The following is a 25,204-nucleotide window of genomic DNA, read 5'->3' on the forward strand; positions in this document are numbered from 1 at the left end:
CTGCCTGATGGAAACAAATTGGAAATTTCTACACACTGTGCTACATTGCTCTTTAGATGGGTACTCACAGGGTACAGCTTTGCTTTATGTCTCATAGCAGTTTTATGGTTTAAATTGGGGAATATTTGTAGACCAAGTCATTCCCGCTCTTACTAATGTCAGTACGTCAGTAGGAAAGCTGCACTTGACTTTGGTGGAAGCAGACCCGTAGCTCAGGTCCTCAGTGAAACATTACAGTACAGATGTCTCAGTAGCCTCTGCCAGGCTTGTACTTAGCATGTCTCAGCCACAGAAGGGCACAGTTCCTCTGTCAAAGGGTAAAGCAGTCAAAGACGGGTTTTTCTCAACCTAAATCAATCAAATGACCTTTTGGGAGCCTAAGAACTGAAGAGCTTTTTTTTTTACTGGGAAAGAAAATTCAAGACCCGTCTTGTCCATGCTGCTTTGATGGCTTTCAGTGACAACCAGGTAAAAGCTAGTCTGAGCTCTGAATGTTCATTATTTTTGTTATTTCTCCAGTTTGTTTGCTTCCTCGTATGTATAGATGGAAGTACAGGGAAGCGGAGTGATGAGGAAAGGGTTGACTTCTATTAGGTTTGCTGGTGATTTTTTTTGTAGTGGTTTCTTGCTGGTTTGCAGACCATTGCTTGGGAAGCACCCATGTAAAAGATATTCTCTCAGCTGCGTTTGAAGTAAAGCCAAGATCAGAAAGGACACTTGTGATCCAGCACAGAGGCTCAGAGACCAAAGCGTGGTTTCCAAACCCGCTGTTTGCTCATGGACCTAAGCTCCTACCCAGCGCCGTTTCCAGCTATAACCTCCCTGAGGCTGCTCCAGTGCTTGGCTGCGCACAGAGCCCCCACTCAGCAAAGCAGTGTAACATCTCCTGAAAGTTGTCCTCATTGGGTAAAACACTTAAACACATGCTTTGCTTGCTTGAATATGTGCTTGCTTAAGACCCACTGATGGCAGTGATTGCCTGTTTTGGTGTTTTGGTGGACTGGAACCTTTTCTTGTCATTTATAAAGCGTCAATAACGGCCATCCCCCGGAGATGCACGAGTATGCTTGCCCATGAGCATCCCATCGAGCCCAGCAGCACACAATTCTGCCTGAAAACTGCTCATGTGCATAATGTTTGCCGGATCGTGGCCTTGCTTTATAACTGATTTAAAAACTAAATGAAATGTTTCTTCTCCGGAAGGGAAATTCTGCTGCAGAAATGTGCATCAAGCAGTTGAGGCATTAAAGGTTTTAATATCCAAACTCCATTAAATGAATTGTTTTATCATTTGCAGAGGATTCATTACTTTCTAAGAGGCCTTTTGTCAAATAAGCGCTTTGCAAACTAAGCTAATCAGCTCTGTTCCTGTTTATAATTCTCTCACTACAAATATTTATATGTTATAATTTGTCCTTCTGCTTTCCTGCCTGTCTAAGCGCAAGCACATTAGAATTTTTCTCACATACTGTTACTTTCAGAAAAGCCCTACAGGATATACTAGAAAATTATAAACTCGCTGTAGTTTTTGCTTTGGAGGCCGTTACAGAGAGTTGAACGGAACCAGCAGGAGAGACAACGGGCTGCGCTAGCCAGTGCCAGGCATGCCACCGTATCCCTCCCCGCTCGCGTCCTTTTTTTTTGCCTCCCCCACCTCTCCCCAGTGCTGCCAGAAGCGATGCCAGAAACTATCCCCCCGTGCCCTGTAGGCCAGGCTGCCATCCAGCACGCGTGCTCACGTCCTCGCCGGCATGGCAGCGCGGGGCACGAGCCCCGTGGGGTGCGCGGGGGCACACGTTTGCTGGCACTTAGCGTCTGTGGGTAGCCAGCCGAGGTGGCTCAAGAGCCGGCTGGCGGGCGTCCCTGCCCGTGGCAGTCGGGAGCTGGATGGCAGAGCAGGGCATCCCCCCGGCAGGTCTGCCCCATCCTCGCTGCCCCTCGTGCCGCTTCGGCATCAGCATCTCCCTGTGCGCATCGGTGGCACTGGGCGGATGGGGCAGCGCCACCCGCCCCCCATTTTCCTCGACCCCTGCGGTGTCCCCAGCTCTGCTCCTGGCAGACGGAGCTGGACTAGAGACGTCCTGAGGACCGAGGTCATCAGAGCTCAGGCAGCGGCATTTGGCTGGACCCTGCTTGCAAGGGGTACGTGGGCAGCCCCACAGCGACCTTCCCGTGCGTTATCAAGCAGCACAAGACAATTAAGCTTCACTCGGTGTTGAAAGCGATGTGGGTGGCATTTGCCTGGGGAGTCAGAAGGAGATGTTCTGATGAGAACAGGTATGCTGCTTGTCCCACGTGACTGACCCGTGTCTTAACTGTGCTTGTTGTTTCCAGGCGTTCACGATTCAGGGGCAGTATGCCATCCCTCATCCAGACGTGAGTCCAGCGCATGTAAATTACTCCCTTTTTCTTCCTCTCCCTCTTATTTGTTCCGGGCAACATTTGCTTTCTATAGTTAGCAACAAAGACACAGCCTAAGGACACTTTTCCTGCACAATGCCCTGTATAGCCAAATGTTAGCTCAGCTGCATCTCTTACCTCGTGTAATAATTGCTAGAAAGTACAATGGCCCAGGAACAAATGACAGTTATCTCGGTCTTTTTTGCATGTGATATATTTGAGTTCTTTTAATATGTAATTCTACAGTAATTAGTTTAATATTAACAATAGCCATTACATGTAATAACAGTAGAGATGTCATTTATAACCAGTTTGGTTTTTTTTTCTCTACGTTAGATTAGAATGAATGATTAAACCTTTTTTTTTTTTCAATATAATTTTAATTAATCCAGTTTTAGAACATGTAAGATGGTTTCTCTGCTCTGAAATAATTCCATTTGATTGGTTAGTTCTAATTTCCCATCCTGCCCTGCAGTTGACCAAGCTTCACCAGTTGGCTATGCAGCATCCCCCCTTTACTCCCCTTGGGCAGACCACCCCTGGTTTCCCTGGTACGTACCCATGACCCCCTGGGGATGTCCTTCTTCTTAACAGCTTTGTTTCCCATGGTCATTACATCATTTTAATAATAAATGTGGTCAATGACCAGCAATCCTTCTGTTTTTACACATTAATCTCTGTTCTTCCCTCCCGTACCTCTGTTACAGTTCCTTTCATCATCACTAAAACATGCTTTGTTTGGTACATTTATTAATCAAAACCGCTTCATTTGTGCCATTAGCTAAAAGCCCTGAGTTTTTTTTGTTCAGTCCCTGTAAAGTTGTTATGGACCATACAGTATGTACCAGCTGGTCCCGAGTGAAGTATTTGGGCATGCGTCTTGTCAAATTTCCAGTTTGGTAACATGCTTCAGAAAGAAGTAAACATAGGAAAACAGTCTGTAATCATGGTACAGAAATACTGATTAAAGAAATTACAGCACGCTGAAACTCGAATTCCTTGTAGAGCCAAATGTCTTAAGATCATCTGTAATCATCACTGCTGGGACAAGTGCCTCTTCCTACTAGATATGCAGATAGAGCCACAAAATGCAATGGAAATTTAGTTAGATTAAAGACTGCAAATTTGGTCTATACTTACTAAAGCTGAAGCTGAATTCTTGATTCAAGTGTGAGAAGTCAGTTAACCCTGCAATAAATCATTTTTACTGTACTTCACTTCATACATGCTTGACATCTAAAAACTTCACAAAACAGAATTACAGAGGTACTGGTACATGCTTTGTATGGCAAATAACATTTTATCACATACATCAAATTCTGTGAGCAACCTGGTTGTTTTATATTCAATGTAAAATAAGCATATGCAACTCTTAATTGAATGTAAACGTAAGTAAAATGTAGGTGAGTCACTTTTTTGTAAGAGTATTTCTTTTCCATCTTTTCTAGTTGGAAATGAGTATTTTTGGCATGTCTTTACAGCCAATAATAATAATAATAATAATAAAAAAAACACCAAAAAAAGAGAAAAGGAGAGACATGACATCCAAAATACACTTTTGTTTCTTCATGATGTATCTGATAAAATATCTACAAGTAATACTAAATTGCCTTTCCTAGCTTTATATTTTCCTTCTTGTCATTAACATGCTGCTCCTTAATCTTTTCCTGGTTGTATTTGTGACATGTATGTTTCTGTTACTCTGTGTTAGAGCAGTAATTGCATTTTTCCTGAGCATTTTCCTTTTGTCCACCCAATTTACAAACAAATGTATGCAGCTTAGAGTATTTTGTACATTTCCCTTCAAAATTACCCTTCCCAACATTTCTTCAGCAGCTAATCCCACATAGAATTTCCAAATCTTCCTAGGTTAATTTCCTCATCCTTATTTTAATTCATTAATTTTTCTTTTTCGTATCTATGTATTTTGTTTTGCTAATTGTTCATTTGACTTCCACTTCCATTTTCCGTATTCTAGAATTCCAGGTAGACAGGTCAAATTTCAGCCATCCATTAATTTCTCAATTGATGTGTTTAGAACAAACGTCAGAGACTATTTTTAGGGGAAACCCTTCATTTTCTAGAAGGTTTCTATGACCCTGTGGAATCTCATGTGACATTTGTTGCTTTGGTGGCTTAAAGGTTAATTAAAATAAGACTCATTTAAAATTAGTCCAGCCCTCTGAGTTTTGCATCTCTTGCTTTCTTTTCTGTTTCACTAGCAGTTCTCTATTTTTCTTTGCTCCTCTTTTTTTTTTTTCCTTCCTCCTGTATGTTTCCTTCTTTAAAATACCATTTGCTGTGTCTTGCCCGTCTTGCAAACAACTGGCGTAACATTTTCCCTCTGTCCCCTGAATAGGACTGGATGCCACTACTCCAACCAGTTCCCATGAACTTACTATTCCCAATGATGTAAGTGGACCAATAGTCAGTATCGCTTTCTCTTCTCTTGCTCCTCTGCCACTGGCAGGGAAACCTTTCATCTTTGGCTGATTTGTAAACACTAGTCCCCAGAATAAACTGTACACCATTTAGTCTGTTGGGGAGGGGGTATTAAAGGTTAGTGAAACGCTGGGCAGAAGCAGCAGTGTCAGGTCTCCAGCGATGCCGGTTTACTTGCACGACGGTGCCGGTGCCACGGCGCTGCGCCGGCTTCGTTAAAGCCTGGGTGCCTGCTGCTTACAGTGGTCTTAGATGAGTTACCAAAATTCATCTCTCAGGTGGCACTAGCACGGGCGGTCTCAGCAGAAGGGCTGAAGGGGGTGGAAAAACGTGCAGCCTCGCATGCTGTCTTGGGCTGGAATCCTCCGTGCAACGGTTTGTGCTGTGCCAGTCTCCGCTGCACCCTGCACTTACCTGGGACAGGTTTTTTTTCCTGAGAAAAAAAAAGCTACTTCAGTTATGTAAAGGTGCAATATAAGAGTTTACTTGAAAAACAAGGGCTAAAAACATTCCTGCTCCAGCAACTCTGGACCGGCTGTGATTGACAGACTCACATGAGCAATATGGTGCTGAGTCTTCAAACAGCTACTCTAAACGCCCAACTGATATGCTGTGTGTCATATAAAAATGCCTTCCCATTTTATTCACTTTCATTGCAAACAGGGGTGATTTTTTTTCAGTTCTCATTACAAATGAGTCACTTGGAAAATTGAAGATTTCCCCTCCAGTAAAAAAAGCTTTCAAGCATGAGTGGGATCACAAATAGCAATTATATTACTTAAGAGATACTTACAATAGCGTGTAAGCCCTATTAAACTCAGTGGCAATGATTTACAGTAAGAAAAAACCACAGAATAACAAAGAAGTGAAGGTGTGAGTGCTGTGATTTTGTAAGCTTTCTGTTACTTAAAAGATGGCCTGCTGATTTATCAGTACCTGCTTTACAACCTGATGTATTGTATGTTGAGAATTTTACGGGAGCACCCTATTTATCCTTACAGTGCAAGTTTTTTCATCCCACTTTCAGGCAGATGTTGTTCTTGCCATTAGTGATACAAATCCAAGGTCACTCTTCTGACTTCACTTCTGTCAGGATTCGTAGTGGAGAAGGGGAGGGAGAAAGTTGGCCTTGTGTCCTGTAGTGCAGTAGAAAATTAAAAAAAAACCCATCAGTTTCTCATGCAGGAGGTATGAAATGCCCCACCCTCAGCACTATTCTCTGAAAAGCAAACACACATCCATGCGTTGTTTCTAATAGAAGATTTTTCTGGCTATGCAGTGCATGTCTTGCTGTTGTTGCTAAAGGTGCAAAACCAAGGCCAAAATGGGGTTAGGACCTCTACAGGTGGTGAAAGGGAGTTCTGACATTCATGTGGTGTCAAGGTGTGCGTTAAAGGACCGAAAGGCATTAGTGCTGCCCACGTGCGCTGCGTGTGTGCGTGGAAGGGCTCTCGCGTCCCGTTGGGCATCGGGGGCTGCTTGGGAATTTTGCAGGGGGGAAAACGCCAGCACCCGTGTTTCATGTGCGCCCTGTCAGTCCAAATCCGTGCACAGAGGGAGGGCAGGGCAGGAGAGGCAACAGCAGTTGTGCAGCAAAGCCTGCATGGGTAATTTGACTTTGCTTTCCTGCTAAGCATCTCCTAGTCCCAGGTTTGATAGCTAGGCAGTCGGTGTGGTATGGCGATTATTCCTCTGGCTGAAGGTGAAGGAAGCTGCAGGCCCTGGCACAGGGCTGGCTGCATGTGGCCAGTCTCCTGTCCGCCCCCACTCCAGGGATCCCCGGTGCTGCAGGAGTCCCACGGGTTTCTTATCATATGCGCTTATGTGTGCAAAAGTCCAGCACGCATGAGAAGAACATGAGACTTGCAAATATCTACATGCTCTGCAGCTACAAGAGAAGTCAGTGTATATCTACATGTGCTATGCTGATTTTTTAAAACCAAGATAATGATAAGCACATAAAGCCAAAGCCTCGGTAAGAATCTGATGGAGCAAAATCAGATATAAAGAGAATAAGGAGCTCAGACTTTAGCCTAGTCTACAGAAAGTAGATATTAATAGCCATTTACAATATGCATAGCTTCATATTAAAATAAATTTTCCTCACTCCCTCTGGCATTAAGGCAGTGACAGAAATTTTTTTTCTGTTATTAATAATTCCTGTAAGAATATCATGCTACTTTCTTCATACGGTATGCTGATAATCGCAACTAACCTGTTGCTCAATAACAAAGAGATACCAGAGAACAAAGAAATGCATTTCACAGAAAGTTATTTTCTGCATGCTAAAAGCCAAAGCTTCCTCTCCAGATACTGAATTCAGAAGATTTGCCTTTCTAGGTTTTCTCATAACTTCCGGGTATCTCCAAAAAGAGAACAGAGAGGACATTTCTCCAGGTCCCTCTCAGAAGTCACTCTGATCTTTCTCTAGTATCTCCTTGTCCTCATCAAAACCTCTCACAGGGGCATTTGGTTGCCTTTCTTTCCTTGCTCAGATCTTGCCTGGCCTTCCGCTGCTGCATAAGTTACACAATATAAGTGTGTTTCACATAAATCCCAGAATAAAGTGGTGTTAACAGTGGCAGGTCCTTCAGGGATGGTATCTCTGGGTGTGGCTGATTTGGCACAGCTAATAGATGTCTTAAGATTTCATGATCCAATCCCCCAAAATGCCCATTGAGAGTAAATGAACAAACCAATAATAAAAAGAACCCGTCTCATTAAAAATTATGCATATTTTGCATATATGTGGGACAGACAGGTAGAAACAAGTAACAGGAAAACAACTTCCCCTTCAGAAAGCACCAAGAACATTTTAAGCAAGCTATAAATCTGATCAATACTCCATAGAAACAGAAATGTCAGTCTATCCAAGTTGGAAATGGCATACTGAAGAAGTGCCTTCATTACCTGTGGAGCCAGGAGTACTTCCCTGCAAACAATGGCAGGGGACCCACATGTGCCAAATGCTCTTGGAGCCGCTCACAGTGAAATCCAGCGTCACCTCCATGTGATGCTCCAAGGAGGTCTCCATGGCATTGCCTCTTCCACCAGCAGTCACTGGGGGACAGAGCTCTCATCTTTGCAGATCCCCAATCCATCACCTGCAGTGGAGAGAATCACCGTAAGCCCTTAAGGAGAATATAAAGGCAGCATCCGACCCGAGCTGTGACTTCCAGCAAGGCCACCCACCACCTACTCGTTACAGGAAAAGTGCACCTTCCCTCCCTCCAGCCCTCTTCCAGAAAAGTCCTGAGAACGAGGGCCATGGTCTTATAGAACTAAGCTGCTGGCTAAGTCCATCCCTGGCTCAGAAACTTTCCAGCTATATGAGAGGGTTTAAAAAAAATGGTTAGGCAAAGACTTAATAATCCACACAGGACATGCTGGGAAAGATCCTGCAGTAGTGTAAATCAAAGCACTTCTACTGAAGGCAAGGGACCTGTGGATTCAACCTCAATAAATTTACCTTACTGCTGAGAGCCTCTCATGTAATAGAGAAATAATGCCCAAAGCCAAAATACAGAATTAACCAGATTCTATCAATTAGCAATGTTTAAGGGGATGTGTTATCCAAAAAAAAAAAATTTTTTTTAAATCATTTTTTATATGTTTGCACATGGCCTGATTTTTGTCTCCCCTTAATCTAAAAAAATGGCATTTGATTCCTCAGGTAGACCTGTCCAGATGAGCTCAAGAATCAGTAGAAAGATTTTGCAGACAATATCCATCAGAAGCAAAGTGAGCCCATTTGTGGGACGAGGCACTATTTAGCATTAAAAGTAATCCCCCCCCGAACCACCTACTGCTGCCCAATTTAGGGAACAGGATGGGAACTGGTGTTGGGTCCACAACAAATTGAAATGCACACAAATCTGCAGAGTCACTTGGGTTACAAAACAAGTAATAAGAAGGCTCATTTCTGAACATGTTTTCTCAGTTTTCTATATGCCTTCTTGCAAAGCCTGTGAAATTATTATAGTTGAGATTTTGCATTATCCTGGTGCAAGGGAAGTGAAGTTTATTATTATTATTGGTTTTTAAGAGGCACAGAGTATTTAAGCATCTCTTTCCCAGCCCTGCAGTAAGCCTGTAAAGAACTGTAATCATACCTCAGGAGATTATTTCTCCATACAGAGTACTCTGCCCCAGCATTTCTGACTGAAAAAAAAAAACCCCAACCAAACCCAACCCAAACCTGGAACTTAGAAAGCCTGTATCTTTACAAAAAGTGCTTGAAGAGTCTCCTTCAAAATTAGCACCTGCTTGCTCAACTAATGCAGAGGTTTTGCCAAAGCCAATGGACTTGCTCTGGGTTGGCAGCGGTGTACCTGTGGACAGGGATGGTCAACCCCTCTGCTCCGGACAGCAGATACCAAGTTGCAGAGGCTAATTCCTTAGCCCTTTTACCAGCACTATATTCACTATAAGAAAGTAATCTGATTTTTTTTACCAGTATTTAAAAAGAAAGTGAGCTCCATGCCACTGCCTGCGACAAGCAATACGCTGCAGCATTGGCCTCAGATAATAAACCAAAAACTAAAAGTCTGATTACTCCCAGTACTGCACAGAAGTAACACAGTGTGATGGACGCAGAGGAACAAACGTGCAGGAAACACCCAGCAGAAAGTTGTTATTATTAGGCTCTGTCAGTTACTATAGCATTATGGGAAAACAATATATATAAACAATATATATATATATTTAGCATTTATATTTAGCATTGGGGGGGGGGAGGAAGAGAGGGACCTGAATGAGAGATGGCATAGCATATAAGAAGAAACCATCAGCATCAAGAGTTTTGGGGCTGGAGGAATCACAGTAGACCTTCCAGTCCCACCCTTGAAGAGTCCAGACTCCTGATTCAGTCCTGTTTGTTTACATTGGTACCAGCAGAACGCTACTGAAGGACAGAATAAAACTAGAAAAAGGCAAAAAAGCAGAATCCATGGTTTAGGGTTGGTTTGTTTGGGGTTTTTTGGCATAAGAAGAAATGAGGCACACTGAGGTAGAGGAAGCCAGATCGGAAGCCATGCAGAGAAAGTGAAAAGGGAACAGTTTTCCCCTGGTGCTCACAGTCCAAGAAGGAGGGGACGGCAGCTGAAATTTTGAGGTGTATGGACAAATAGTGATACTTACTTACTTACACACACAAGCAAGCTCTGCAGGTCACTGCTATGACCCTTCTTGGGCAGGAAGAGAAATGGGTTCAAAAAGAAATTGTCAGACACATGGACTATTGAGCATAAAGGCAGAGATACCAGCTGCTGCTCAGGTGGTCTGTAAGCCTTAGGTGGGAATTTGGGACACCAGTGGAAACTTTGTTTTATACCTCACACTGTTTTTATCTTTTTTTTTTTTTGTAAGCATGTGCTACTGCCACAGTCAGAGACAGGCTGGTGCACATCTGATCTGAGCTCATGTCTTCAGAGAGTTAAACTATATATGCATATACATACACATATTATGTGTGTTTGTATGTACATATGTGTATATTTATAGTATATATTTTATACTATAGTGCATAGTAGGCTTGGTATTGTCTATAGTAGGTTCGGCTCCTCTCTCACATGGGCCAGCTCTATCACTTCTGTTTTGGAGAATTTCCTCTTGATTTATTCTGTAAGTAAGAGTAAGGCTCACTGTATGTTGAGAAAGCAGGTGAGCTTTAAAAATAATGCAGCACTTACATAAAGTCCTTAAAAACAGCTATATATTTACTGTCCTTGACATTCCCTAACTAACTCCGTCTACCGAATGTGGAAAAGCAGCGAACCCATGTCTGTAAAACACGCAGCATCGCATGCAAGGTAGCAACTTTCAAAGTCTGGGGAAGCTTGCTTTTGTGGTGAGGGACTTTTGTGGGTCTGAATTACACATAGCCTGCCAAATGGTGTGAAATGGCCAGCTACAGAACAACTGGCACGGGCAGCTGATGGCGTTAGAAAGGTCATTCTCAAAAGGAGATACGTGTTTGGATGCAATTTGTCTTGGCTTCATCTCAAAGCAAGGCAGGGCAAGTGTTTTTATGTAAAACCAAATGTCCATGGCCTGATTGATCAAAGCTTTGTAGATGAAAACCAGTCCCTTGAACTTCCTCCAGAACCCATCAGCTCTTGACTATTCAGATAGATACTGCACAAATTTCGGCGTAAGTAATACATAACAGGAAAGGCACCCCAGAGAGAGCCCAAGCACCCCAGCACTACCATCCTACCTGCATAGCGAACGAAGGGTATTCTGCGTGAGCTGCACATCATGTCACGGCTTGCAGAGCTTGTTCAAGCAGCCCGTTGTCACGGCAACAAAGGATGACTTTGGAGAGCTTCAGACCGAAGGTTACCAAACCTCTCTTCCAGATGCTTGCATCAGCAATATCCTTGACTGGTGTCTGGACCAAATCCTCACTCCCTAACTCAGAGTCAGCTAGGAAATTGCAAATTCTTTGTACTGACCCACCCGGGTTACAAGCCTTGTTAGAAGACCCTCAGCGTGTACAAGCAGTAGCCTCCCGAGTGACCCGGCCAGTGCATTCTCAGAGCTGATGAACCAGACATCTAAGACTGTCTCACCAACGTGCCTGAAGAACCAACGGTCCCACACAGTTCCTCTGCTTTGAATGCCATAATGACAACCACACCTGTTAACTGGACTGCTTGAAATTCTTCTAAATAATACATTTTTATATATTTTTGCACATTTTTTTACACCAACTAATTTTATCAGCTTTCCACTCCTGCTCTGGGGACAGACTGAGGGAATATGTGCAGTCTACATTTTCCTGTTGACACTTAGGACATCATTATTAAAGCAACCAGAGGCATACTCAGACCTGTACATTGCGGGAAAAGTATCAGAGGAATCTGAAGACGTGATGAGCACCATAACAGCTACTTCACAGAGCCTAAATTCTGGTCACTGCTTCATGAGATCATCAGTAGCAACAGATGGATTCTTGACCAGTCGCTTCAAGACCATCATCACAGAAACAATTAGATGCTGGTTGTGGCAGAAGGAAATACTGACAGCCTCCACTCCTGTTGGCTATTTCAAGCCACTCTAGTATTTGGGGGGACAACTCTGGCTAGCAGTCAAGTAAAGACAACCCAAAGTTTCTCCCTGCTCTGTGCTCCATTCTGCTTCTGCAATAGTGAACGCTTCTGACCAGATTTGGGTAAATTATAGCTACAGTATGGCATGCAAATGATTCACGGGAACAAAATTATGAAGTCCATCACCTGGTTTTAACAGATAAAAGTGGATCTCGTACTGCTAGCTTTGCTGTACAGTGATGCTCTGGTAGCACAGTAAGGTCCTCAGGATAAGGACAGAGAGCTCAGCGAGGCCCTCCTGTTTGAACAGGACAGGAAATCCTGTGTGCATTCCCTGAAACCCGATTTTTTCCCCTTCATGGGTGCTCCCCTTGTGCTCGGTGTCTGTTTCAGCTACCTGGGTACCCACTTCGGCTTTCTGCTTGTCCGTGAGCATGAAGCAAGGATTACATTGGGGTTTTTTTTTCCCTTCTTTTGATAAAATGTCTGGACAACGTGACTCTGTTTCTGGCAAGATACTCCAAGCACTACAGTACCAGAAAGGGTAACACGTCAGGGCCTGAAGCAGCGGGAAGGGTGGGAGGGGAAGGCAGTCTCTGCATCTTGGCACAGCCTTCTGCCAAACTGGCAACATCATCCCAGTGTCAACAGACCTGTAGAGCGAAGTTTCCATTTCCCACCCATTCTGGCCACTGCTGAGTTTCTCAGCACCCAGCCCTTCCTTAATACAAAACAGAAGTCCCCCCTTCTCACCCTTACAGAGGCCAAAATATCTCAGCCTCAGCTGCTGGCTTGGTGCCCACTTGCTCTTGGGGGTGGTCCCTGTGCTGAAGGAGCAATGCCCTGGCACGACTATCCCACTCCCTTACCCCAGCTGCACCAGTTAGGTGTGCTGCGAAACACTCTCTCGAGGTCTTGCACACAGCTTCCAAAAGCTTGTGACTCCACCAAGAGCATTTAAACAACCTTTAGAACACTGTTAATTGAAGATAACACCAATGCAATTTTACCAAAAAAACCTGGGGATCTAGGGACACACACAACTCAGGCTCAGTTTTACCCACAAAAATACAAGTTTTGGTAAGTTTCTGCAAAGGAACGCAGACAAATTTCAGTCTCTTCCTATGCCTGCGCCTGCCTGCAGTTACAGAGCTGTAAATCCCACTGACTTTAATAGCACAGTACCTGGCCAAGCGAGGACATGTGCCCAGGCAGGTCTAGGACTAGCGGCGCGCTGGAACGGTGCGGAGCTGCACGGCGGCGGCTTTGGATGGTCAGCGTGACTTCCAGCTGCTGTTCTTGGCTCGCTGCTGCCACTGGCAAGTCAGGCTCTATTCTGTGTTCGTCAGCACCACAGCACGCTGTCATTTCCCTGCCACGGAAGACAGCAAAATAATCTGATATCGAGTTGATAATCATGTAGCAGCGAAACTCAATTTAGAGACGTATCACCGTAGAGCCAATACACTGCGCTAGTTAGTTATTCCTTCCAAACAGCACAGCAAAAATCTTTTGGTTTGATATTGAGCTTTTCATAACCATGTTTTTAGCAATACTACAAATTGCAGTTAAGTGGTTTTTGCTTGTGTCTGTGGCACTAATCTCAGTCTTTGTCCCACTCCAGTTAATAGGCTGCATTATTGGCAGACAAGGCAGTAAGATAAATGAAATCAGGCAGATGTCAGGAGCGCAGATCAAGATTGCTAATGCCACAGAAGGCTCCGCAGAACGACAAGTTACAATCACAGGATCCCCTGCAAACATCAGCTTAGCACAGTACCTCATTAATGCAAGGTAAGTTTGCTTTGTAAGTGATAACGCTTCTGCAAGATTGCTCTGTCTGCTCTCCAGCAAATGTCTGTCTTGGATAGATCCAGAAAGTTGCTTCGCAGTGTCCATTTTGCATAGTATTATTCAATTCCTAATGATTTGTAAAGCCTGTGTCATTAGAACCTGTGTTTGCTGTTGGTTTATATGGAAAGGAGCTTAATCCAGTGCAATTCCAGGTACATGTTGAATGACAAAAGCTGAAAAATCTGAATACTCAACATTAGCATCCACCTAAAATACAGGTGGATAAATTAAATGAAATGACAATCATAAATTCTTTAGAAGAAAATATTTTTCACAGACCCATTTTACTGTCCTAAATGGCAAATATAGTGAAACAGATTGCAAAACAGGTGTAATTTACTAACTGGAAATTGCCACCTAGAGTTGATATTAAACTGATAGAGGCACAGGATTTATTTTTTCAGAGACAGCATCACAAATTTGTGAAAAGCATTCCCTAATGAGATGGGGTGAGACTATCTGCTTCTCCACTTCTTGGTGCCAGAATTAATGAAAGCATTGGCTGTTCAGCTAAACCATCGCAACAGCTTAAGTCTCTATCAGTTTTTATATGATTATTTAGAAAAAATACTAAAATTGATACCACATTTATTTGCAATTGCCGTGAGAAGAAAGTGCAAAGCATACAGTGCTCATAGATCTACTTGTAAAGGGTGGACCAAGGCAATATATTGTGGGGAGGGGGAGTATCTATGTATTTTATTGCCTTTTTTTTTTTCCCCTTTTATTTCCTCCCCCCCAAAATACTGTGATATGAATCAAGCTTTGTGTTTAACTATGTTTGCTGTTAAGGTAGTAGAAAGTATGTGATTTATATGGGGGGGGAGGGGGGGGCTGTAGTCATACCAGGTCTACAGCTTCCTATGGTCCAAGCTCCTCTCCAGCCCAGTTCTGCAGTGCACCACTGCAAGCCACTGTAAATGTCTTAATGGAGGAAAAGGATGTTTGTGCAGCTCTGTGGTACAGCAAACAAAAATATTACTTTTTATAATTCGGTTTGAAAGTAGTTTCCTAGGGAAAACTATATTGAGGGGTGGCGTCGTGAAGCTTAAGATAAGCCATTTCCAGAATCCTAAAACAACCTACAGCTCTTTTGATTTATATTCTTTGTAGCAAATATGTCACTTCCGTAAGCCCTGTAATCAAATAAAAATGTGTTCCCTCCTTTAACCCTTAAGGATATGTTCTTCTCTTGGTGTTCAGGGATTCCCCACACATCGAGATGAGAATAGACCCCTTCATTTTTAGTTGCTCAAACACCATATGGCATGCATCTGGATCTCAGAAGATAACAATTTAAGATCTTCAAGACAGCTAAAGCATGCAAATAAAATAATGCACTTATTAATGGAGTTGCAGTGAGCCGCTCACCAGAGACAGAAACTCTAGTGACCTGTTTGACTCACTTTAGAAAAGCCTGTGAACTCTCACACTTCTGTTTATTACTGTTTAATGATTCTTTTGATGGAATGGGATATATATGAGGTCTTTTAACATACTTTTGCAAAGAAGAAAACTTCTCAGCAGTCATATACCATGGATACTCTATCTATACCCTGTGAAACCATAAACAAAATATTTTCTTCCTGTTGAATTTCTAGATAGAAGTCATTTGTTACCATCATCTACAATAAACCATCATATATTATTATGTACCATGTGTTGAAACTGTATTTAGATAAAGTGACTTCATTTGTAAATGAAGACTCCTAAAGTAATGTATAATAAATTAAGCTCTAAGGTAACATAGGACATTAAGGTGGCTTTTTCATTTTAAAAAGTGACACTATTCCAGATTTCTCCTTTCACAAGAGAAACTCCCGTCCAGTTAGGTGCCACCACAGCAGCAGTGCTAGTTCACAGTCGCACTGGAGCAAGAACCGAGAAACTTTCAGGCAAGAGGGAGGACTGCTGTAGCTGGGTTTTAGGTGCTCAGGCAGTTTTCTGAGAGGCAGATCTAGGCTGCTGCTGCTGCCTGTGCACGCTGGGAGCCAATTTCAGTGTTTGTCAGTCCTGAACCTGCCACAAGTACTGCCGTCTCTTTTAAAGATGAAATAAAGAGTGGCATGAAATAAACAGTGTTGGGGAAGAGCCGAGTACAGTACCTAGACTGCCCAAGGTATATTCTGGTATATCAAAATAGTAATTATAATAAATAAAAGCCATATAAGCATTCAGGGTAAGGTGGACTTTTTTTTTTCTCTCCCCCACAAGATCTGTCATTCTCATGGTTTGGTTTCCAGGGCCAGTATTTCTGCATAAATCAATGCCTCAGAGCAGCATAGGATGTGAAAAACTATCTATCCACAGTATTCCTGAAACGTTCTGTGTGTATCTTTAAACTAGCCTCCAAACAAAGCTGCCATCTATAGAATAATTTATGAGGTTGTTTTAAGACTTCTATTGCAATCTGGTGGCGAATATGTACACAATATACTCTAAATTATAGATATATTAATACATTGATAAATATCAAGACAGAGATTTAAATCTTTCTAAAATAGTTTTGATTTTGTATTGATTACCTGAGCGCTGACCTCTGTATGAGTAGAATGTGTCCAAGTGTCTTCTTTTCCTGTAAAATCTTCTGTCTCTTAACTGGTCTCCACTGTAGTAACTGGATTTTCGTTATCCAATTCCATCTTCTAGCTTTTATTAAGAATGAACTGCAGTTTAGGTTTCCTGTGTAATATTTGACTTTGGATTATAGATGAATTGTAGCCAGCAGCACTTGCTCCTTGTTGAAAAGCAGTTTCCTGAAGATATTTTTTTTACTGCCATTTTGAGAAGAGGTTCATTCACAGAGCTAACAGGACTGCCAAAGCCACACTCGAGCTTTATTCCTTTCACCAGTTTCGGGTAATGCAGGATGCGGCCTTCAATGTATATATTCATAAAGTGTACGTCTTCAAAGGGACGGCGTAGAATTGGCACCATGAAATTTTGTACGAAGGCTGCCTCATCCGCCTTCACATTTAATTTTGTTGCATCTACAATTGGTTTGGGAAACTGCCGCTGTCACAGGACAGCCGATAGCTAACCTGACTACTTTCACCTTGCGCGTTACCACCAGTAATAAATGTGAAGCAGGGCAAATGACTGCTTTAATCATACCTGTGCGAGTACACCAGAGACAGAGAGTTTGAGTGGCTGCTGCCAACACCAGCATTTAGCCCGTGGGATCTATTCTCCCTGCTGGTGCAGGAAAAAACTCAGGCTCAAATACCCCCGTATCAGTACAGATTTTTTTGGTTTTGTTAAAATGCAAGGTAGGCAAATTTGGAGTCACTGAAACATGAATCCTGCATTATCTTTCTATATGCCTCCCTCCCAGAATAATACTGTGTTAGTAATATTTAAAAAATCCAACTCTATAAACTGAGTTTTTCAAAACCTAATAAGGTATCACCACCATGTAACTCCTACACCCCAAGTCGAGGACGTACAGTGGAGTTGTATTCACTGATTCAGTATTCTTGATGTAAATCCTGCTGTGCGAGTAGATTGCAAGTAGCACGGCTAACAGCACAAGGATGCTCTTCTCTCTGCAAAGAACAACTCTGCTGCAAGGGTTAAAAAAATTCTGAGCTGCTTATCCATGGGGACAGATGAACACCACGGGGTAGGAAAACAAAAGCTTTACCTCCCACAAACGGGTCTGCATTTCACGCACTCACCCTCCTCCCCTCCCAGCCCCTCGGAGAAGACATGCGCCAACATTGGCAAAAGCCAACGAGGAGTTAATAAATACTCCGAGAGCCCTCTTTCTTTTGTGGGAAAGAGGGCAGCTCGGTGCTCAAGCCTTTCTCGCTCTCCTCCACGCTCCTCTCCCCAGCTCAGACCCGCTTCAGGCACCCTTTAGACTCACCATCAGCAGCAGTGCTTTGGGAAGCTCTAGTCCAACGTCCCCATCCCCTGTAGAGCACTGGTTGATCGTTTACATCCTTGCCCTTGCGTAAAGCAGGCAGGCCTTCTGGTTGTTGCCTTTCTCTGGCCAGGAATAGACCAGGGGCTGTTACTCTCAAAACTGCATCTAAGTCTAAGGTGAGGAAAAGCGAGGCTCTTCCAAGCCCCGAGTAGGGTGACCGCGCTCCCTTCCCAACCTGTAGCCTGGCTACAGCTGCTGCTCTCTAAGCCTGCACAGCCAGCCCCAAGTGCCAACAGGGACCAACACAAACCCTGTGCTGGGAAGCTTCCCCAGGCCTGACGGGATCTGATAGGAAAACAGCAGGTCCTCTGCACGGCCAGCCGCCCGCTCGCTCGCTGGCACACACTCCACTCTGGGAGGGAGAAGCTGCTGCAGCTCCTCGGCTCACCTCAGGAGAAAGCCCAGGAGCCCAACAAGTTAGTAATTACTGAAAAAAACCACCAAACTTGGAATTAACACACATATAACTGTAGCTAGCAAAGACTTTCTAAGCCATAGTCCTATTTATACGCTAGGCTGTCACACCTCCCAGCTGGTCCCATGCAAAACGCATCCTGAAATTAGTATTTAGGTTGTTCCGACCAGAGAGCCAGTGCACAAGCTGCAACAAACAGCAAAGGGATGATTTATCTAAGTAAACGTTTTGTCATCTAAAAAAAAACAACGCGTCCTTGGAATTACTGTATTTTACTGTTTAAAAATGTACAGAAAAGCCTAAGTACATGGGCCAAACTCATCTCACCTGCCAATGGGTGGAGTTAGACTAAAGTGAAGGTGGTTTGATATCTGCATCTTCCAAAGAGCTCATCACTGCCTTGGGCTCAGAGGTCGGGTCAATCTGAACTTCCTCGTGCTGGTGGGGTCCGTCTTGACGATGTGTATGTTGTATCCATGTAGTAGTACCTTGTCTGTCAGCTGGTAACTCTTTTATGTTCACTGTAACCACTGCCACAAGCTCAGAAAGGATACCGCTGCTGTAGAAGCCGGGGTGTTTTTCCGTCTTCCTTTTTACTAATTTCCTTATAATTTGATTGCATAAATATTTTGTTGTGATTTAAAAAAAAAAAGTCTGGGGAAAGTACAAACCGAAGTGAACACACTGGCTAATCAGGTTTGTTTTATATGAAAAATGCACATTGACCTCACAATGAATGAAACGAAAAACTAACTTTCTAAAACAAACCAAACCAAACCAGAACTTTGCCTTAGATGGAAGCAGCAAATCATTGCTCAGTCTCCTCTCATCCTAGCAAAATGACAAAGGGTACTATTTCTGTCACAAAATTGACAAATTGAAAAAAATTACCAAAACCCCCCGCGTCCCCCTTTCAAAAATACCGTAATTTTGAAAAGCGAAATTCACCATATCAGTGCTGGGGAGTAAACTTCATAGTTATTTTAAGTTTTCTTTAAGTTTCGTTTTTTCCATCTTTTTGCCATTACCTGCATTCCTTAGATTTCTTTTTTCATACGTAAAATGAACTAGCAACCCCTCCCAACCTCTTTTTTTTTTTTTTTTGAAAAAACTTTAGAGTCTCAGTAACGTTTTCACCATCGAATCATGAAAAACCCTTTTGTTATTTCTCTTCTTTAACACATAACATGTTCCTCCTTTGACCCTCATTTTCCCTTTTTTTCTCTCTCTCCCCCCTCTCCCTCCCACTCGTCTGTCCCCCTCGTCCACCGATCTAATCCTGCCCTTTCGTGGTTGCTGTCCCTCCCTCCCTCCGTTCACCCCTTCCTCCTCCTCCTCCTCCTCCTCCTCCCGGCCCCACCGCCCTGGCTGGACCCTCCCAACCTGTTTGTTCCTCTTCCTCTCTTCGTTTGCAGCTTAGAGATGGCTAAAGTCAGCACCCAGACCGCTTCCGTCACGACCCCTGTTGACCTCAACATGAACCTCTCTCAGTCTGCCACCCCTACCTCCACCCCCACCTCCATGGCCGTGCTGGCGGCCGCCTCCGCCGTTACCGTCAGTACCCCCCCCTCCCCTACCAACTCTGCCAACCACCCACTATGCCGTTCCTGTCTCCAGTCTGCTTGGCATGAAAACTGTCCCACTCCTGGCACTAAATGCCGCGGCCGCCGCGGGGGCCACGGGGAGTTTGTCCGCTTACACTGCCAAAATTCCTTCGACGAGCGGGGTTAAGAAATCTGACCGCCAGAAGTTTGCTCCATATTGAAGGGATGAGACACAATGCAAGCTTTGCCAGCTCTACCAAGAGTCTGTGGTAGATCCTAGTTATCAAGGAAACAATACGGCATCTTTTATTTTCTGTTAAATTGCTAGTGTTAACTGTTGCCGACTCAAGTCGTCTTCCGCTCTCCATAACGACTAACACCCGGGCACCACCTACCAACTAGTTCCAACAGCGGGCTTTCCCCCCCGACGCCGTCCCTCCGCCGGGGCCGCAGCCAGGGCTGCCCCTCCGGCAGCTCCGCAGCACGGCAGGGTTGCCCCCACCCCAGCAAGGAGACACCTGGAGAGAAAGAAAAAACATAAATGAGGCAAAATTTTGACAGCCGGGTCCTGCTCTGGCAATACTGCCTGGCATATCAATACACTTAGATCCATCTGAAGGGATCCCTCCAACCGCAGAACAATTTTCTGTGGCAAATTGGCACCTCTGAGGAATTTTTCTATTGCTAGAGCCTGCAAATCTGGCACTTCTGGCGATGGCTAGCGCCCCTGAAATCCACTCGTGAAGTGCTGGCCCCCTCGGTCATTCTGCTGCTCTCCACAGGCCCGAAGACTCCCGTCTTCCCTGCCCCGACACCTGCCTGCAAGCAGGAGATGGGGGCTAGAAAGTACCAAAGCTCAGGTACTTCTGCACACAACAAATGAAGCTTTCTGGTCTGAGAAAAACCGCTAACTTAAAACGATTGGAAGACAACCAAGAAAAAAACAAACAAACAAACAAACAAAAAACTATCAGGCACCTGAGCCTTTCCACTTCATTCTTTTAAAGGGCGCAACAATCTTTCTCTGGTTTGGAAAAATGTAATTTTAAGAACTCTGCTTTAGAGAAGGAGAGCAGGCTCCTCCTTTTGCACTCAGATGTTTTATATACCGACACAGTACTTACTTCTGTAAGTACTTAAGAGTAGGTACAAATCAGACGTGCACAGTCACTATTCTGGTACCCCCTCCCACATATATTTTGTTCAGCCAAAATGACCATTTTTTGTTAGGTTTCTGTACAAAATACATCCCTATTTAACTCACCGCTAATCATGCAATCGGGTTGTATTGTAATTACGAATAAAATCTAGCGCTTACCAAAGGACATTCAAAGGTTGCTGCCTGAACAGATAACATCCCTTTAACAGGAACTTAACGATGTTCAGATTAAGTAAAAACCAGACACCTAATTGCAGCCAAACCGAAGAGAGCTGGGTGATGTAATGGCTGGTTGCTAGCTGTTGGAACTAGTTTTTAACTGCATTTTCTGTTTGTCCATCCACCTTCTTTTTAATTTCTGTTGCATAACTCAGTAATGCAATATTGTTTTCCTCACCACTTCCGAATCCAGAATCCCATTAGCCCGCCATGTTCATACACTTTGCACTCCTTGGACACAAAGCTTTAACAATTGAACTGTATTCAGTGCATTTTAATATAAACTAAAAACACAATGCAAATGCAATACTTTTTAAAACATGGTATTTCAAAGTGTGTTATTATTATTGTATAGGGCTAAGTACTATCTCAGTATTTTGTGTCATTTCTGTATTCTGTGGGCTTTTCTTCACCTTAGTACCTTTGCACTAAGTTTTGTCACTGTAACCATTTGTAGAACTGCCATTGTTACAGTTTGCACTTATCCAAATGGGGTTTTTGGTTGGTTTTGTTGTTTAGGTTTGTTGTTTTGGTTTTTTTTGTTTTGTTTTGGGCTTTTTTTTTTGTTTGTATATAATGAAGGAGAAACTGGAAATAATGTCAAGGTACCTCAGCTATTTAACAGCTCTAGAAACCTGCTGTAAAATTGTTCTGGACTATTGTAACTGTTTCAGTAACTGACATTTTAAAAAAACCAAACCACCAACCTCTGTGTGAGAAAACTTGCCTGCATTGAAATGCTGTTCTATGCTGGTTGTACTCAAGTGTTATTTTTTTAATAGTGAGAAGATTTTTTTCTTTTTTTTGCCCTTTTTTTTTTTTTTTCTCCTTTTCTTTTCCTCATTTTTGTTCCTACATTTTAGGCTGTCTTCAGAAGTTACTGGCCTGGGGGCTCTGTAATGTATCTCATCATGCCCTAGTGCATTAGCCACCAGACAGGACTTTTCCAAAGCCCCATGAGACAATGCTTTCTATGGACTAATCTACAGAGGAGTTTCTGCCATTTCTAACTTTCTTATTATTCTGAGACATCAAAAGAAAATACTTCCTTTACTCTTTAAGCAACTGTGCTTCCTAACTCTTGTGTTGCTTTCATTACTGTTCCAGTTTTAACACTGTTGTGGCTCATAACAAAGCAAAGAAAAGTTATTTTCGGGGGTTAATTTTCATTGATGTTCATGCTTTGGCTAATCTGTATAAAAGCATGGGCCGTTAGTGTTCTAAACCACTGTATTCAGCTAGAGACTCGACAGTAAATTAAATGAGACGTTTTTATAAATAAATTTTTTTCCTGATTTAAAAAAAAAAAAGACGTGGTAGCTTTGTGCATACAACTGTTGTGTTGTTTAAACTTTGTTCTTTGTAACCAAGTTGCTAATTTGTCATTTGAGAAACACTATTTTATGGATTGTCAAACTAAGATCATAGACAAATTGCTTGTTTTCATTAATGATTAAAGGTTTCATATCATCACGCTTAAGGTCCCAGTGCTCATTGGGAGAGTGTAACAACTGTGCAATACTGGCAACATTAGAAAGTACATTAGCCCATTGTCAGGGATGATGAGTCTTTTCATGATTAGATGGAACCAGATCATGTAATTAGCAGGGCAAGCAGTATTTCCGCAAAACCTTATTTGCTTTTTAACAAAGTTGCTCTTGGAGAACTTCTCACACTGCATAGAAAAGAAACAATTCTGCTTCTTGCTGCAAGAAGCCACTGGTTTGTATCTATCATCTCCCGTGTTTTCCCATGCTGATTTTAAGATCAGATACTGGGAAAAGAAAAACAGGAACAAAAGAACAAACTCAGGTACTGAGTACGTTATTGCTAAGACCCTTTGTATTTTCCCATTCCCAGCAGCACTGTTCAGTGACAAGGCTTCTAGACAGCACCTTTCACCCTGCCAGGAAAGCAGCCCAGCAGCTGGGAGGAGCATGACAATTTGCATTAAAAAAAATGGATAGCTGGCCCAGGGAACTGTCTCATCCTGCCCTGACACTCTGCTTGAGCCATTCAGCTCCTCCTTTGGATCTGCTGAAGCACTGCAGTCACAGCCTCAAATTATCTCTTCACATGGAAGTGAAAGAAAGGGGCTGGCCCCGAGTTGTTGCTGCATACAGCACTTCTGGCTGCGCTCTGGCCACCTCTCCTCTTAGGGCATTGGCAATACTTTCACATTTACTGCTTTATCCTCATGAGAAAGCAGAGTTTTTGGCAGTGCAAGTGAGTAGCATCCTTCATGATGTGAGACTAATTCTACAACCTCCATCCCTACTCTACTAAGGTCTATACTTGTCTCCAGGTATTTAGCTTGGGGTCCCGGTTCCCCTCACTGCCCCGGCTGAATACTTCTGGGGCATATCACTACTATTTTCCATGGACTCTAGGGTACAGAGAGCTCCTATGTGTCTGGTCTTGAGTCTGAGCCTGGAACTACAGTATGACCAAGACGTGCATCCAGACTTGGAAACCTGTAGAAGTCACCAGCTTTTTCAATACAGATGCAGCCACAAAGCACCTCTTGACAATAAAGGCTGCTGAGGAAGATTACAGAATGCCTCATTGCATCCCAGCACACAGGAAGCCTTACCCAATGTTGAATTAACTATTCCAAGCCTTAGGTTGGAAGAACTATAGGCTGTAGTACTAACCTTGATAAAATTATGTGTTGTTATTACTTAAACTATATATATTTTACTTAAAATATACTTAACTTCTTACTCTTGAAAGGAGAGCTGAAGCCGCTTTCACAGCAGAGACCTCCATACTCTTCATTTCCTGAACAGCAAAAGCTATTTCTCTGGCTAGCCTGGCTAGTGTAAATGAAAAAAATAGAACATTATTGCAGCTCAACACTAAGTAGGTCAAGGCTTTACTCTCCCAGTAAACCTGCTAGGTAAAGGGCAGCAGCAGCTCTGTCGCGTATAGCATCTTTCACATAAATAATTCCCATGTGCCTTGCAGAACTGGCTAGAAAAGACTGAGATTTAAACAAACTAGTGCAGGGGTACGTTTGTGTGTGAAATGAGGAGAGGTGAAATAAAGACATACGGACAAAGGAAGGAAAAAAAAGTCTTTTGAGAGGGCTTTTGCAAAAAATACAGGCAGAAATGTGATAAAAGCTAGGCTAATTGAGGACTCATTTTAATTTAATTATTTTAGCTGGAAAAGATTTGAATGGCAAGAAAAAGTTCCTGGATAGCTTTAATATACAAAACAGGCAAACAAAACACAAGAAGGTACATCTGAAGGGGGGGGGGGGGGGGGGGGAAGTAAAAAATAGTATTATCCAAGATAGATGATAGAAAACTAAACCACTCATGCCCAAAGGTAGACAAGAGGAAGCAAGCACCTGATATGAAAAGGTCACTGCCCACACAACTGTGAGTTTCCAAGTGAAAGACAGCACAATTTCTGCAGCTTTCACATCATCAAATCATTATCAGAGTTCTGGCAAACGTCTCAAATTCAAGCTGCTCTGTTAATGTTTCTCAAGTGAAAAAAATAGAAAGTACAAATGCTGGCTAAAATAGTCAACGAGAAGGAAAACAAGCAAAGTTAGATGTATTCAGCCACATAATCTAGTCCATTGCTACTACCCAGAGTGCCTTCTGTTCTCAGACATAGCCAGAAGTCATCTATGGGCCCCAGGGTGCATATTTGTGCCAGTCAAGGCTCCTAGGAAGCTAACAGCATAAATTTCGCTGATGCCATGAATGTAGGCACCTGGTAAGTGCCTCAGCCTCACCAGGTTGCATGGGCAAGGTGTTTCTGTGAGGTTTCACAGGGCAGTCTTAGACCACATGCTGAACTTTCCCCACCTGAACTAGGCAGAAATGGAAGCATCCCTGGTTTGCTTTTTAAATACCCAACAGCATGAAAACAAGAGCGCTTCTCTGGGATGGGAGAGATCCAAATCCAGTTTATTCCACAGCCTCAATCTCCGCTGAATGTATTTCAGCACTATTTATGTACTTGGAACAGGACCTTCCCCTTCTCAGGCAAGTGTCATAATTACCGAACAAGAAAGTCACATATATGCTCACTAATTCAATCATTTTACAGTGACACAGCTTCTAAAGGAAAGACTGAAATTGTTAGGCTGCTCAACTAGTTCAAAGGACAGCATAGAGAGGAGGGATTTGAACAGAGAGAGATATCTCATATCCTCTGTAACTAACTGCTGTA

The 25,204-nt window shown here is 43.1% G+C and overlaps 1 protein-coding gene across 6 annotated transcripts in view; it reads left to right on the plus strand.

The window, feature by feature from the left end:
• LOC128142387 (poly(rC)-binding protein 3-like) overlaps positions 1-25,204 on the plus strand; it is a 148,395-nt gene that overhangs the window by 115,584 nt on the left and 7,607 nt on the right. For 2 of the 6 annotated variants that reach the window (XM_052788448.1, XM_052788446.1), the window contains 5 exons: positions 2,335-2,376; positions 2,876-2,951; positions 4,760-4,812; positions 13,519-13,688; positions 21,877-22,486. In XM_052788448.1, coding sequence (XP_052644408.1) covers positions 2,335-2,376; positions 2,876-2,951; positions 4,760-4,812; positions 13,519-13,688; positions 21,877-21,913 — 378 coding nt within the window. In that variant the 3' untranslated portion in view covers positions 21,914-22,486. Of the gene's footprint in view, positions 1-2,334; positions 2,392-2,875; positions 2,952-4,759; positions 4,813-13,518; positions 13,689-14,152; positions 14,190-14,951; positions 15,527-21,876; positions 22,487-25,204 lie in introns of those variants that run through there. The other 4 variants (XM_052788443.1, XM_052788445.1, XM_052788447.1 and 1 more) reach the window with 4 other exon arrangements.

Source organism: Harpia harpyja, chromosome 5 (genome assembly GCF_026419915.1).
Source record: "Harpia harpyja isolate bHarHar1 chromosome 5, bHarHar1 primary haplotype, whole genome shotgun sequence".
NCBI classification, from domain to species: domain Eukaryota; kingdom Metazoa; phylum Chordata; class Aves; order Accipitriformes; family Accipitridae; genus Harpia; species Harpia harpyja.